The sequence below is a fragment of the Sarcophilus harrisii genome, chromosome 2, assembly GCF_902635505.1.
Source record: "Sarcophilus harrisii chromosome 2, mSarHar1.11, whole genome shotgun sequence".
Lineage (NCBI taxonomy): Eukaryota > Metazoa > Chordata > Mammalia > Dasyuromorphia > Dasyuridae > Sarcophilus > Sarcophilus harrisii.
Window position 1 is genome coordinate 503787488 of NC_045427.1, and position 17372 is coordinate 503804859.

Here is a 17372-nt window from a genome sequence, read left to right on the forward strand (position 1 = left end):
ATCATCCTGCTCATCATTTCTTATAGAAAATAATATTCCTTTACATTTATATATCATAATTTATTCAGCCATTTCCCAACTGCCAAGGCAGTTTTTAAAGTAAACAAAAACCAGATTAACATTTATTAACTCAGGAATTTGTTCAGTACTTTTGTTTAGTACCTAAGTATCATAATGGATAAAGGTTGGGGCCTGGAGTCTGGAAGACTTGAGTTTAATCCCATCCCAAATAAGTAACTTAACTGTGTGATTCTAATCAGGTTAATTAGATAATCTGTTTGCTTTAGTTTCCTCAACTGTAAAATGGGCATAATAATGACACCTTCCTCCCAGAGTTGTTGTGGAAATCAGATGAAATGATATTTATAAAATGCTTTGATGAAAATCATAAAATGCTATATAAATGCTAGCTATTACTACTAAGTGACTACAACTACTACTTTTACTACTTCCTATATCCTGGGATTTCTTATACCCATGAGATTGATCAGTAGGCAAAATACCCAAGCTAGAAAGTATTCTTATTGCCCTACACTGCCAGCAATGGTATCTCATAAGGTAGAAGAAGTCAGAAAGAAATTGAAATAAAATAAAAATAGGATGTAGTGATGAAAGGGAAAGTGAATGGAAATTAATGTAACAATGAATCAAAAAGTTTATTAAATTCATTAAAGGGTGATAATAACTACCATTTATGTAATGCTTCAAAGTTTGTAAAGTTCTTTACCAGTTTTATTTTACTTTATCCTCACAATAAGCCCTGGGAGAAAGGCTTTCTAAAAGAGGAAAATGAGACAGAGTTTAAGTGACTTATCCAGCGACACACAACTAATGATTGTATGAAGCTGGATTTGATCCTTATTCCAAGTCAAGGGCTTTATTCCTTCAGTCTGACTTTAAGCAGCAAAAAAAACCCAAAAAAAACAAACAAAAAAAAAAGCAAAAATATAACAAAGGTCCTTCACATCTCATTATCAGTATGTGACAAATCAAGTGAAAAGATCAACAGTGTTACTGTTAAAAAAAAAAACAAACCCCAAACTTTTTTATTGAGTTGAATAACAGATAATGGAAAGAGAAGCATTGGGGGGAGGGGGAGAAAGGGGAAGAAATATCTTTACAAAACCTTGAGAACACTAACACACAAATTGATTCAGTTAGGTCAGAAAGGCAGAAAGAATATGTGCACAAATCTGCCTGAAAACAATCTGTCAGATAGTGATTGAGGTAAAGAAATCAGAAAAATAATACTATTTAAAAGATAATTATCAATGACATGTTACAATATATGGAATGTAACCAATGCTTTACTTAGAAGCCAATTTATATTACTAAGTGTTTAAGAAAAAAGGAGAAAATAAATCAACTTAAACTTAAAGGAATTAGAAAAGGAACAAAAGTTATTCAAAGGAAAGTTTAGCACATTTTTTTTAAAGGAGGTAGGAACAAATTAGTAGAATAGAAAATGAAACAGCAATCATCCCTTTGGACATTTGCTATTTTGCTTTTTTTCATTTAATCTCCTTTGTTCTGATTGCAGAAGCAATAGTATTACGTTTGGGCTGTTCAGTAATAAAAATGATGCTCCCCAAATTATTTTATACATTTGGTGCTATAATAAACTGCTAAGGGGATACTTTAAAAACATAGACAAAACAATAAATTTCCTTTAGAGGAACAAAAGATCTGAGGATCTCAAGGGAAATCATAAAAATGAATAAAGGAAAAAGCACATCTAGATCTGGAATTATGCCATAAAACAGTAATTATAATCATTATTTGGTACTGGTTTTAAAAATTGAAAAGAAGAACAACAGAGCAGGCTAGATAAAGGAAGAATCAAGAACAATTGAAGTAGACCTAAAAACAAAAATTACTTGGGGAAGAACTCCATCTTTAGCAAGAATTGTTAGCATAACTAGAAAGTCATTTTGTAGAAATTAGGATTAGACTAATATCTTTACACCATAAACCATAATAAGCTCCAAATAGACCTGAAATTTTGAAAGATCATACCATTATTTAAAAAAAAAAAATTAGAAGAGGATTGGGTCAGGTACCTTTTTCAGTTATTATTCCAGGCAGAATTTTTAAGTAAAGAATGAATAGAAATGAACTTAAGATATTCAAGTAGGAATTTGGATTACACTTTAAAAAAAGCTTTTTTAACCCTGAAGTTAGAAGGACTTAAGTTCAAATTTGGCTTTAGACACAACACCTACCCTGGGTAAGTCACTTAATCCCAATTGCCTGGGGGGGGGGGGGGGATTTTGTAACTAAATAGTGTTTCTGGGATAGAGATCAATGGGGGAGCAATGGGGAAAGATTTTGAATCATATCTCTGATAAGGCCTCTTATATCCATAGGGAACAAAAATAAACATGAACTCTCCCTCCTTCCCCCCCAAATTCTAAAATGAATAAATGGTTGAAGGATACGAACATTTCTTAGCAGAACTCCAAACTACTAACAAAAACTCATGAAATTATGCATAGCAAATGATTAGGGAAATGCCAGTTAAAACAGCCTCCACACCCAACAAATTGGTAATAAGATAACAAAAGAAAAACTTTATGGCTGTTGATGGGTTTACGGAAAGACAGGCAGTTAAACTTATCATTAGTTGATCTATGACTTGATGCCACCAAACTATTAGAGAATTTAGAAGAGAAGGCTGGAGCTTAAGCTCTCAGAGAGGAGGAGAGAAAAATTCAGTTTCATCTTCGGTCGGGCTCCTGGTGGCTGGCCTGGTCTCCTGCACTTATCCACTGAAACCAAGACTCCGGAAGGCCTTTAAGAAAGCTAGCTGAAGCCCCAGGAAAGGAGACAAGACTTTGAAAGAGATAATAAAGGATTTGGGTGATTACTGTACTGAAATGAAGACTGCCCCAGAGACCACCAGAAAACCAAACCAAGAACACCGCTCCAAAGACTTCCAGGAACTAAGAAAATTACAGCATGTAATAAAAATAGCTACCATTTAAATAACATTTTAAGGTTTAGAAAACATTTTACATATTTTACCTCTTTTGATCCTGATAAAATAACTGAGGTGGGATACATGTTTTTATTTGACATTCTTTTGGAAATTCTGGCAACGGCAGTAAGACTCAAAGTTCAAGGGGCATTAATGATAGAAATGAAGAGGTAAAATGTAGATCTAGAGATATCTGGAAAGTCCCAACTACCTCAGAAAAAAATAATGGAGACAGTAAATTAAAAGTCAGAGTGTATATACCACAAAATTATCCACAGTCTAAATGATAAGCAGTAAACATTAAGGAAATAAATCAAAAAACCTTATTAACAGAAATCTCCAAGTGTGAGGAAATTTACTTATTTAATATAGATATGAATTGTTCCTGCTAATAAATAACATACCCAACTAAATTCAGGCAAATCTTGAAATATTCATTGCTACAATATGTAGGAGGATTAGACAGGAGGTATTTTAACCTTTGTTCAAGAACCATATACTTATGAGGGCTAGGAATGTCTACCTTCTCTGAAAGGCTAGTTGTCAGATTGAGAAGTTGTGGTAGGAAGACATTCATCATAGACATTCCTTACCTGTCTCTCTTCAGTCATTTGGTGATTGGTTGATGTCTGTAGGGAGATCAAGTTAGAATCTGTTCAAAAGTAGATGTGCAGTACTAAATATTTCTTGATTTTTCCCAATTTTAGCATAGCAAATTAGAATATTATATCTAGACAAATATAGTTAGTTTTTTTTTTAATTATAGCTTTTTTATTGACAGAACATATGCATGGGTAATTTTTTCAACATTGTCCCTTGTATTCACTAATGTTCCAACTTTTTCTTTCCTTCCCTCCATCTCCTCCCCTAGATGGCAGGCAGTCTTATGCATGTTAAATATGTTACAGTATATCCTAGATACAATATATGTGTGCAGAACTGTACAGTTCTCTTGTTGCACAAGAAGAATTGGATTCAGAAGGTAAAAATAACCCGGGAAGAAAAAAAAAATGCAAACCGTTCACACTCATTTCCTAGTGTTCCTTCTCTGGGTGTAGCTGATTCTGTCCATCCTTGATCAATTGGAACTGAGTTAGATCTTCTCTTTGTCGAAGATATCCACTTCCATCAGAATACATTCTCATACAGTATTGTTGTTTAAGTATATAATGATCTCCTGGTTCTGCTCATTTCACTCAGCATCAGTTCATGTAAGTCTCTCCAAGCCTCTATGTCAAATATAGTTTCTTAAAAAATTGTCTTTATATTGGGCTTAAAAAGATCCAACTTAAAGATAGTTGAAATTTATCTGTACAAAATCATGGACTTGGAAAGGTTGAAGACCAAATGGAGACTTTTGGGGTTACTGGAGTTTGAATGGTGTGGTTTTCACATAAATCTTGTGGATATTTGTGAAATTGGTCTTTTTCAGTCTTGATGGCCTGATACCTTATGGTCACAGATTTATATAAATGTTCCTTGAATTGAATTTTGTCAGAAGATTTTTAGAGGTAACTTGGTTTAACTGCCACAATTGGTGGATGAGCAAATAGGCTTAATAAAAGACTCTTGTAGTAATCTATCTAAGAGGTGATAAGAGCCTTATTACCTATATAATCTAGATAAGAGGTGCTAAGTCCCCTTAACTAAGATGATAGTTTTTTGAGCTATGAAGGGTTAATTTTTTTTTTTAATATAGCTTTTTATTGACAGTACATATGCATGGGTAATTTTTCAGCATTGACCCTTGCAATCACTTCTGTTCCAACTTTTCTCTTCCTTCCCTCCACCCCCTCTCCTAGATGGCAGGCAGTCTCATATATGTTAAACATGTTAAAGTATATCCTCAATATAATATATGTGTACATGTTTATACAGTTTTCTTGTTGCACAAGAAAAATGGGATCTAGAAAGGTAAAAATAATCTGGGAAGAAAAACAAAAAGGCAAGCAGTCCACACTCATTTCCCAATGTTCTTTGAGAGATCTTTTGGAAATAGAAATGGCATGATCACGAAATGATTGGATATGAAGTGAAGAACAATTCCAAGATTATAAATCTGAAAGGATGGTGATAGATTGAACAGAAATAGGGTAGGTTTGAAGAGGGGAATGAGATGAATTCATTTTTGAACATGTTGATTTTGAGATGTCTTTACTACATCCAATTTGAAATATCTTGATACTGAAGATCATGAAAAGAAACTGGGATTGTATATTGTCAATCATTCACATTAGAGGTTATAATTAAATCTACAGGAGGCTGGTGAGTTATTGAGAAAATAGTATAGAAAGTGAATTAAAGGAGCATAGAGGAGGAGGAGAACCAGAAGAGAGAGAGCGCAATATGACAAAACCCTAGAAAGCAGAGAGTATCCAAAGAAAAAAAGGTGATTGATAGTGTCCATTGCAGCAGAAAGATTGAGAAAAGATTATCAAGTTTGGCAATAAGAGATTGTTTAGTAATTAAAGAGAGCAGTAACAATTAAATGTCAGGAGCCAGATTATAAAGCATTGAGGAGGAGGGAGTAAGAAGAAAGCAAAGTAGGAAGTAGAAGCGGCAAGTATAAACACTTTGAGGAGTTTGGAGGGGAAAAGATAGAACATGATGGCTTGAGAAGGGAAGGTGGTAGTCTAGTGGAAGGTATTTTTTAAAAGATGGGGAGAGACTTCATTATGTCTGAAAGTTGTAGGAAAATAATCAGTAAATAGGGAGGAGTGAGTGGGGCAGGGCTGATGATTGAGAATGCAGTGTGCTTGAAAAGTGGGAGGGGAGTGTATTGATCTTGGCAGATAGGACCAGTGTACTACTGTCAGTTTGGGGAAAGGAGAAATTGGGATGGGATGTTGAAAGGGTTTTGAGATGAAAATGGGGACAAGGATAATATACTATAACCAGTATGCGTGCTATTCTTTGTTGCTGTCATGGATCTTTGGCCTCATTTGATGTCAGTATATCAGAGCATCCTTGTCTTCCAATAAAGATGGTCTTTCTTTCCAAAACGCAAATCAGCTAGCTGGGTGGGATTGCCTATTTTTCATTTGCCTCATCCCAGACTCACATCTCAGCCTATTAGGATTCACCTTGATAGTTGGTTTTGGTGTTCTACCCATATTGCTAAAGAATTAGTTTTAGTCTTTCTAACTAAGGCTTTTACTATCATAAAGTGGAAAGGAAAGGCTAGTCAGTCCAACTCTTTCATTTTAGAGTTGAGGAAACTGAGTTCTAGAGAAGCTAAGTAATTTACTTATACAAAATTGTCATGTAGGTAATAAATAGCAGACTCAGAATTTGAAATTGCATTTTTACTCCAAAGCCAGTGTTCTTTCCACTGTACCAAATATTACATGATTTCCATCATCTTAAATCAGGAATATTCAAAAGCACATAATCCCCCAGAATTAACCAGCACATACCTTTATATGTATTACTCATTTTCTTTTATATTTTGTGCTATTCTTTGATAAAAGTCCTGGGGAAAAAAAAAAAACTGGGTGAAGGGAATTCCCAAGGGAAAAATGAGGGAAAAATAGTAAAGAAAAATTATTTGCAAGAGGTTATTAAGGTAGCCAAATAATTTATATGACTATTCATAGGCATATGGGTTATTAGTTATCAGAATATTTTGTCACCCCTGTATATGTAAGAATGTTTGTGGCAGCCCTCTTTGTAGTGGCCAGAAACTGGAAACTGAGTGGATGCCGAGCAATTGGAGAATGGCTGAATAAATTATGCTATATGAATGTTATGGAATATTATTGCTCTGTAAAAAATGACCAGCAGGATGATTTCAGAAAGGCCTGGAGAGATTTACATGAACTGATGCTGAGTGAAATGAGCAGGACCAGGACATCATTATGTACTTCAACAACAATACTATATGATGATCAATTCTGATGGACCTGGCCATCCTAGCAATAAGATGAACTAAATCAGTTCCAGTAGAGTAGTAATGAACTGAACCAGCTACACCCAGCAAAAGAACTCTGGGAGATGACTAAGAACCATTACATAGAATTCCCAATCCTTCTATTTTTGTCCACCTGCATTTTTTATTTCCTTCACAGGCTAATTGTACACCTTTTCAAAGTCCAATTTTTTTTGTACAGCAAAATAACTGTTTGGACATGTATACTTATATTTTATTTAACTTATACTTAAACATATTGAACATGTATTGGTCAACCTGCCATCTGGGGGAGAGAGTGGGGGAAAGGAGGGGAAAAATTGGAACAGAAGATTTTGCAATTGTCAATGCTGAAAAATTACCCATGCATATACCTTGTAAATAAAAAGCTATTTAAAAAAAAATATTCTGTCACTTTTTTTTTTTTTTTTTTTTTTTTTTGGTAATGGTGGTCATAAGATCAGAAATACTTTTGTTATCTTCCCCTTTTTCAGATATGTTGAAAATGAATACCTCAACATCCACAAACTTATGTCACTTCTAGCAATAGACCACCTACATACATGTTTGGATGAGTCCAGCTTTTTTCCATTTTTGTTTTCGTCTGTGCCATTTCCATTTCCTCAGAAAGCACATTCAGAACTGTGATGTTAGAGTCTAAATGTAGTGACTTCACTATCCTTAATGGTGAAAATAATTAGATGTACAGATCTTTGTAGATCTTTCATTTTTCATACTTGTTGTCCTTTCAGTTTCATCTGTAAATGCTCTTAGGATGATCTGACTTAACTGGGTCTTTGAACAAGCTTTCTGTAAACTTGTTTTTTTTTTCCATTGCTTCCTACTGTTTTATGAGGTGATATTGCTCAAAATCTTCCACTGTTGTCCTCAGTGAGAACCTTATAAGGTTAGAGTCTGAATCAGTATTTTTGGCTGCCATTTCTCCCTGGCAAGAAGATCAAGTGGTTTTCTGGCAGAGGAAGCATTTGGGTTCTTTTGGTCTCCTTATTATGGCAATTGATTTACATCGATCCAATTTTCTTTGGAAATGGTTATATCTGTTAATAACTTTTCCATTTTTTAGCATGAAACAACTTGTTTATACATGTCAGGTTTAAGTTGCCTCAAATATCCACATCTTATTTTTATTATTTGTTACTGATTTTATATTTGCTTTAATAAGTTGACAGTTTGACCTTATTACATAAGACAGTTGATTCAAAATGAATTCAAAAGATGAAAAATTACTTAAAACCAGTTATTTTCTATCAGGATATAATAGCTTTCCTTTTTAAAAAATGTTATTTGATACTCACTATGTCCACTCCTAACTCTTAAAGTATATGTGATATTTAAACATGTAACTTCTGTATAGTCTAAACCAGGGGTCCTCAAACTACGGCCTATGGGCCAGATGCAGCAGCTGAGGACGTTTATCCCTCTCAACCAGGGCTATGAAGTTTCTTTATTTAAAGGCCCATAAAACTAAAGTTTTTGTTTTTACTATAGTCTGGCCCTCCAGCAGTCTGAGGGACAGTGAACTGGCCCCCTATTTAAAAAGTTTGAGGGCCCCTGGACTCTAAGCTCTTAGCTCTATCATTTTGTACTTATTTTTTGTTCTGTTTTTTTTTTTTAACAACATATTTCACTGTCTTTCCCTGTTCCTATTTTTGCATTGAAGTCAACAAGTGTATGTTGATTTAATTTTGAGCTTTTCATTGAGCTTTTCTTAAAATATGTCTACCTCCTACTCTGAAACAGATTAGCACATAAGCTACAGTTTTCTTCCCAGTTGTCTTTTTTTTTTTTTTTCCCTGTAATTTCATCTTGATTATTAAAGATGGCAGCCTTGGATCACACAGCAAAACCAATTCTACCAGCCCTTTCATTTGCCTCTCCTAAGGGAAGAAGCTGGGAACAAGTCTTTCATTTAGTTACAACTTCCGTTTTTCTTTTGTTATCATTTCTGTAAGGGCAATTAGATGGCACAGTGGATACAGCCATGGCAGGCCTTGAGTTCAAATCCAGAAATAGACTTAGTTGCTGAGACACTTACTATGTGACCCTGGGCAAGTTACCTAACCCTGTTTTTCTCATTTTCCTCATCTGTACAATGAGCTGAAAAATAGAAGGGTAGACCACTCCATTATCTGGCAAGAAAACTCCAGAAGGGGTCACAGTCAGACATGATTGTAATAACTAAATTTTTCTATGTAGTAAGAATGTAATGAAATGATGAGTACCTCCCAAATTATGTCTCCTGAAGAGACAGGAAAATTTCACATTTAAAATGCCAACTATGCGTCTTAAAACTCTTGACTTTTTTTGTTTTTTTATAGTTTTCATTGCCAAACAATTCATCATCAAGTGGCCCACCCTACTGTTGTGTAGTCTCTCCCTGCTCAGCTATGTTTATCCTTAGAAATCAGACATAGTGAGATCATACTCAAATCCTTTCCAAAGTGGCAAAACCTGCTGTGGTTTACAGACTGCTGATAAAGTATTTGAGAATTTGGGGTTGCCTTTGTATCCTTGGTGAAGCATTGAAGCATGACTCCCTGGATCTTTATGTATCATAGATCAGATTGTGTTTTCATTTGTTTTTGCTATTACCAAATTTGCTTCATGGATATTTGAGCTTTTTTATCATGTTTGATAGTCTGCTGATAACTTCAAAAAACTAGAGGAAATATTAATGTCCAGAAATAATTGGCAGTGAAAAAGCAGGTCAAAGGAAACAGAACAGTAGTTATAAAGGAAAACAAATTGAAGCAAAGGTTATTTAAAGTCTAGGGGACTTCAGAAAAAATAGTTAAAAAGCTTGATGAGAGAAAAGAAGGAATGAAAATAATAACTGTTTAGGAGTTGAAGAAGAATGAACTCCTAGAGTACTGGTAGATTGATTTGCCTTACACCAGAATAACATTTTCTGTCCCCGATGAATTTAGAGACAAATTTAAGTTGTATGGATGAGGGAAAATGTGGAAATTTGCACTAGATAGTAATAAGCTTTCCAGTAGAATGCATTTCAGATTTGTGGATTAGGACTTGAACTTGAGAAAAGTGTAATAAATGATCTTTTATAGTAAGAATTTTTTTGTACAAGAATAGTACTTCATTATCACATACTTTGTATGATAATATAAATGTGTTTTAATTACATTTAAATTTAACTTAAACAGACCACTGTCTAGCTATACAGATGTTATTGGAGCCCAAAGAAATTAATTTTTAAAATTACTAAGCTTGGCTCAGTAATTGAAATGATACAATATTCCCGTTGTTCTTGATTATTTATTTTTCTGTAGTTATATTGCATGACTTAAGAACAGAGAAAGCAAATGGTGAGTTTGGCAGTTAGTCACAGTAGATCAAATGGGTAAGATTAGGAGAGTGGGGAGGGCAGTATCTTTTTTTTTCATTGTAAACTTTTTTTATTTAGTTAGTATTTTATTTTTTCCCCAGTTACATGTAAAAACAATTTTTAACATATATTTTTAAAACTTTGAATTCCAGATTCTCTTCCTTCCTCCCTCCCTACCCCACCTCCATTGAGAAGGCAAGCAATTCAATATAGGTAATACATGTATAGTCTGCAAAACATTTTCATAATATAGTCATGCAAGACATTTCCATAGTCATGTTGTGAAAGAAAAAAAAGACAAAAAAAAAAAAAAACCCAAAATGAGAGACCAGTAAAATGACTAACTACATAGTTCAATCCAAGTAGGGATTCTAGCATAGCCATTAGACAACTAATGCATTAGTTAAAAACCATTCAGTGATTGGAATGGGAGAAATGATAGAAAAGGAAAGTGGTGCCATTTAGAGAAGAATTGATCTATGATTTTGTTGAATCACTAATTTGATTAATTGATGAGAAAAGGGCTCCTTTTTTCTTTCTCCCATTACTGCTTTTCTTTCTTAATTGACTGTAATGTAGAACTGAAGTATTTTAAAATATTTGTTTTTATTGAATAAACTTCTGTATCATTAAAAAATTAAAAATCAGGTAAGTTTTTTTTTTAGAAAGGAGAGAAAATATTGAAAGGTCTAGACAAAAATATATTAACTTTATTTTTATGTGATATTGCACCCTTGTTTGCTTTTGCCTATAATTTGATGTCCTTGGTATGCAAGGGGATTCCCCCATTCCTGTTGTGTAACATGAAGTAATAAAGGTTATCACAGCTATCATAACACAGGTATATACTCAGGCATGAAAAAATCTTTCTCTTTAAAAATTTAGATTAGGTGTCACTTTCCTTAATCTCTGAATTGAAATGATTGTTTTCCTCAAATGTACATAGAAATTTTTGTTTGGATCTCTTCTTTCCTTCTTATCTTGTGATACATTGTCTTATCTTTCTAGTTTCTTCTTATACCCAGATAAAATATGAGTTTCTTGAGGTTAGGGATTGTAATTTTTTAAAAATCTTTGTAGCATCATGTCTTATATATAGTAAATGCTTAATCACGTTTGATGTATCACTGAGTTTGTTTTTCTTTTAGAAAAGTACTTCTCTTAACATTTTCCTTTTTTACCTCTGTAGCACTGGACTTCCTGGAGCAAATTTTGACATTTAGTCCCATGGATCGATTGACAGCAGAAGAAGCTCTGTCCCATCCTTATATGAGCATCTATTCCTTTCCAATGGATGAACCAATTTCAAGCCATCCTTTTCACATTGAAGATGAAGTTGATGATATTTTGCTCATGGATGAAACTCATAGTCACATTTATAATTGGGAGAGGTAAAATTGATTTTATATTAAACTACTTAATAATTGACCTATATTTCTACGAACCCACAACATATGGTGGGTTTGTTTGTTTTTGATGTGTCATTGCAAAAGTTGTGTGAGTAAAAATGCCATGTTTTTATCTGTGTTTCTTAAACTCTCCTGGTAAATTATTTCTCTTTACATATACTGTATATGTGTGCATGTACACACTACTTAAAAACCATTTAAAATGTTTAAAAAATTTTTTTTCCTGAAATTACCTCGTAGAATGAAAAAAATGTTGTTTTGGTACTTTATAAAAATTTTTCATGTTAATAGTCCTTTGAATGGTTTTGTTGTTGCCCTTTTAAAGTGAAAAATTATTTGGGGAGGGGAGGGTGGAATCAGAGGATGTGAAGAGACAATATAGGGATCCAGATAGTTTAAATATTCCACAGTACAGCAAATATATATAATATAATGTTGCTTTTAGGTGAAGAAGACAGATATCTGTCTTATTATACAATCATTAGGCTGTCATATATGTAATTATGTTTTAAAGGATGTTATTTTTCCTGTGGCATACACACACACAGTATTAGAATTCTACATGTCTAGAAAATTTTTTTTTCTTCACTGTTTTGCTCAAATTTTTAATGCTAGACTCATTTGAGCTTATTATTAGGAGAATTTTCATATGAATGGAAATGAGATTGTCGAAATCCCTTTTAAAGATCCCTCTTATATTTATGGAATGGTTATGGCATAGTCCTGCCTAAAAGAGGGAAATAGTGGCCAAAAAACCCTTAAAATTCCTTCCAGCCATTTGATTTTTATATTTTTCCCTCACTTGTTAAGAAAGTCTAGTAATGTACTCAAGTTAGGTCATTTTTAAAAACTTTATCAGTGTTATGATTTATTATTAAGCTATAAGTATAGAGTTCTCTATCTAAATTCTGCCATTAATTGTGTGATCTTGTTAACTTTCTGGAGTTCATTTTCCCTTTTTTATAAAATTATGGGAATTGTACTAAAATACCTCAAAAATCCCTTCTGTGTTTTACTTAGTCTCATTTGTGATGAGTAGCATACAGATTGATAAAAGTGTTGGTCTCAATTTGATCCACGTTCTTAACTAGTAGTTTTTGTAGGTTGAGAACAAAAGGAATTAGTTAAGGAGATCCTCTCTCGAAATGCTGATTAGTAGATAAAAAAACATTAAAATGCAAACGTGCAAATCTCTAGTCAAAATAGGCATTATTTGACATATATTGTCTTGTTTTTCTTTCTTTGTCAACAGGTCTTTTTCTCCCCAACTAAACTGTAAATTCCTAGAGGACAGAAAACCCTATTTTTGTGTCTATTCATCTAAAATGGAATTTTTTTTGGCATGTATTATTTAGTAATTACAATCTAGATATGACTGATTGTGATATTAATTTATTTCAGGTACCATGATTGTCAATTTTCAGACCATGACTGGCCTATACACAACAATTTTGATATTGATGAAGTTCAGCGTGACCCAAGGGCTCTTTCTGATGTCACTGATGAAGAGGAAGTACAAGTAGATCCTCGAAAATATTTGGATGGAGATCGTGAAAAGTATCTGAAGGATCCTGCCTTTGATACCCATTTCTCTACTGAGCCTTGTTGGCAGTATCCAGATCATCATGAAAATAAGTATTGTGATCTGGAATGCAGCCACACTTGTAACTACAAAATGAGGTCATCATCATATTTAGATAACTTAGTTTGGAGAGAGAGTGAAGTTAACCATTACTATGAACCCAAACTTATTATAGATCTTTCTAATTGGAAAGAACAAAGCAAAGAAAAATCTGATAAGAAAGGCAAGTCAAAATGTGAAAGGAACGGATTGGTTAAAGCTCAAATAGCTCTTGAGGAAGCATCACAGCAACTGGTTGAAAAAGAAAGGGAGAAGAATCAAGGATTTGACTTTGATTCCTTTATTGCAGGAACTATTCAACTTAGTTCACAACATGAGTCTACTGATGTTGTTGATAAATTAAATGACTTGAATAGCTCAGTGTCCCAACTAGAATTGAAAACTTTGATATCAAAGTCAGTAAGCCGGGAAAAGCAAGAAAAAGGAATGGCAAATTTGGCACAGTTAGAAGCTTTGTATCAGTCTTCTTGGGAAAGCCAGTATGTAAGTGGTGGGGAGGAATGTTTTCTCATAGATCAGTTTTGTTGTGAAGTAAGAAAGGATGAGCAAATCGAGAAGGAAAACACATACACCAGTTACTTGGACAAGTTCTTTAGCAGGAAGGAAGATACTGAAATGCTAGAAACTGAGCCAGTAGAGGATGGCAAGTTTGGGGAAAGAGAAAGTGAGGAGGGTTTTCTTAACAATAGTGGGGAGTTTCTCTTTAACAAGCAGCTTGAATCGATAGGTATCCCACAGTTTCATAGTCCAGTTGGTTCACCACTTAAATCAATACAGGCCACATTAACACCTTCTGCTATGAAATCTTCTCCCCAGATTCCCCATAAAACATACAGCAGCATTCTGAAACATCTGAACTAAAACACTCAGCAGACAGTTCTTTTTGTATTCATGAAATGTGTTTTGTCTTTTTTATTACTAGTATAAGTCATTTTTTACTTGAATCAGACGGTGTCATTTTAGTATGGATTTCATTAGTTCTTGGTTTTTAAAAATCCAGAATTACTTTCTATACATGAAATAGTTTTCATTTTAAACTGGCATGTCGTTTGCACACAAAATTAAAGAATAGAGCAAAATAATGCAATGCAGGAGGAGACAAAAGAAATGCACTAAGCCAAGTAAAAACATTCTCTCAGTAAAACAGTTACCTGTTTTACAGGAAAAAAAATCTTGCCTTGAAATTTACACAGTGAGACTGTACATAATTGCATGAAAATATCTATTTTTTTCCTAAGACATTTTTCATTCATGAGTATTTTCAAGTTTTTCATACTGTACACATTTCTTAAAACACATGATACCAGCAGCAACTGAAAATGAATGCCGAATTTGGTACACATGTGTTATCTACCTCAAGGTAACAGAAGTATGTGGCAAAACATGTACCACCCATAGTGCTTCACAATATGCACTTCTATTTAGCCAGCGTTATTATAGTAACTTCTTAATAAGAATCATTCACTGTTTATAAGTGTTCTGGTATGCATTCTTTATAGTGAAGTGTTAATACACCACATCTTATTTATTTTAGCAAATCAGTATATTTTCTGTATTTAATTATAGAAAGTTAACTTAGTTTTTTGAAATTTATTTGCAAATAAAGTTTTTCCATTTGGCACTATGGTTTGTTGCCTACCTAGCTGAATATTATAATGTCAGCTTGTTCTGAGGCTGTCCACGTACTCAATTACTTAAGTGTTCATTTTAAGTAAAGCGCTCACTGTGTATAGGAATTTGTATTTTGGAGGTGCTTGATCTATCTACAAAGAAAAATTAGGAATTACTTTATTATAAAATGCTCCTAGAAGTCTTAATTGTGTTTATTTTTTAAAAAATTGTAATGTTAGACTTGTGTGCATGGACGTAATTAAGGTACATCATTATTGTAGGTTAAAAGTTGTATATGGTAAGACATATTTTGTTTTTACTGTATGTTTTTACTGAATGATCTATTCCCCATCCCAAAGCAAGCATGAATAAAATTAGGTTAAATGTAGCATGTGACATCTCAGTCTCTTGAAAATTCACTTCACCTATTTTATTTTATTTTATTGAATACTGTCTGTATCTTTGGTTAACCTGTTTAAAGAAAAGGATGAATAAAACATGGCCATCAAAAAATGGTTCCTGTTTCACTACTTAAGTGATTGACTGTTAAAGTAAAATGTCTATTCCATTTTACAGGGCCAAAATTTAAAGTCATGATTTTAAATTCTTTTGATTTGAAAGATTTAAAGGAAAAATGGTCTTTTCTCACTCAAGTAGAAGTCCCATGTTGACTTAAGTCAATATGCCTTGACATTTAAAAAAAAAAAAGAAACACTGTTAAGTCACTTAAAAAAAAAAAAAAGGAACACTTAATCTTTGTTGAAATTGTAATTTAAACTAGATCAAATGTACATATTGTGTAAAATACACATATAAACTATTGTAGATTGTACCTTCTCCATAAACACATAGAGATGTTTTGCTGTGTCCAAAAAGTTCATAATATTGCATACTGAGCCTGGTGTTGAGCCTCCCCAAATTTGTCCAGGCTGACCCACACTCTTTTTTTTTTTTTTTTTTTTTTTTTTTTTAATTAAATTTTTTTTATTTAATAGCCTTTTATTTACAGGATATATACATGGGTAACTTTACAGCATTAACAATTGCTAAACCTCTTGTTCCAATTTTTCACCTCTTACCCCCCCCACCCCCTCCCCTAGATGGCAGGATGACCAGTAGATGTTAAATATATTAAAATATAAATTAGATACACAATAAGTATACATGACCAAAACATTATTTTGCTGTACAAAAAGAATCAGACTCTGAAATATTGTACAATTAGCTTGTGAAGGAAATCAAAAATGCAGGTGGGCATAAATATAGGGATTGGGAATTCAATGTAATGGTTTTTAGTCATCTCCCAGAGTTCTTTTTCTGGGCATAGCTGGTTCAGTTCATTACTGCTCCATTAGAAATGATTTGGTTGATCTCGTTGCTGAGGATGGCCTGGTCCATCAGAACTGGTCATCATATAGTATTGTTGTTGAAGTATATAATGATCTCCTGGTCCTGCTCATTTCACTCAGCATCAGTTCGTGTAAGTCTCTCCAGGCCTTTCTGAAATTATCCTGTTGCTGACCCACACTCTTAAGCCTTTTTTTTCCCCCTGCATGAGTAAGTTTTTACTTATTATTTTCCTGGGCTAAATTTTTCATCTTGCCTAGAATGTGTTAGTACATGCTGGCACCTAATTCCTCCAAATGCTTTCCTGCCTTTCTTGTTCTTAAGATCTAATAGATTTTTTTTTGACAACTCCTTTTTGAATATCATCCTGCATTCCCTCGTTTTCCACTGTCTATTCATAAATCTTATTTTACTAAAAAAGATTCCATCATCTTGTCATAACTTGGTCTTCTGTTATTGTCTATTTTAATTATCCCAGCCAGGAGGGTCCCATTCCACTAGCTTGACCACAAAATCTCCAGAGGTAATCACTAATGTGTGTACTTAGTGATATATAATTGAAGATAGTCATTGTATGGCCCTGAAAGCTCCCGTAATAAATTTATGATGGTTATAATCTCATTCAAATTTCTACCTTCAGGTTTGGGGGTTGTTTTTGTTAAGAGGACTTTTTTTTTTTTTTTCATAAATGTAGTTCTTAAGTTAGACATGTTTCTTTCATGAAGGGGGGACTAAGTTATTTCTGAAATGCCTTACCTGTAAGGTCTCAGAGCAAAGCCCAACCTCTTGATTATTTTGTTAGTTTGAAAGGAGAGTCTTAGGGAAGATCTTTCACCAGACTTATCTCCAAAGTGCTGTCATTCATCCATTGTGTTCTGTTGCCCAATATTTGTGGCAACTCTTGAGGAAAAATTGGAGAATATGGGACAATGAAAGTACATTCATTTGGCAACCAAAAAATGGTCATTCAGTCTTTGCTTGAAGACCCCAAGTGAGAAGAAAATCATTATTTCTCAAGGAAGCTAGTTTGACTTTTGTATTGATTTTTTTATTTTTAGCACAATTATACCTCCCTGTCTCTGTCTCTCCCCTTCTCAGAGAGACTTCATTTATAA

At 33.6% G+C, this 17372-nt stretch overlaps 1 protein-coding gene across 3 annotated transcripts in view; it reads left to right on the forward strand.

Moving 5' to 3' along the window:
• The window catches only part of MAPK6 (mitogen-activated protein kinase 6), a 50746-nt gene extending 35321 nt beyond the window's left edge, over positions 1–15425 (forward strand). For 2 of the 3 annotated variants that reach the window (XM_031955209.1, XM_031955210.1), the window contains 2 exons: positions 11438–11639; positions 13059–15425. In XM_031955209.1, the coding sequence (XP_031811069.1) occupies positions 11438–11639; positions 13059–14160 (1304 nt within the window). In that variant the 3' untranslated portion in view covers positions 14161–15425. Of the gene's footprint in view, positions 1–11437; positions 11640–13058 lie in introns of those variants that run through there. The other variant, XR_004232380.1, reaches the window with a different exon arrangement.
• Positions 15426–17372: the final 1947 nt, after the last annotated feature.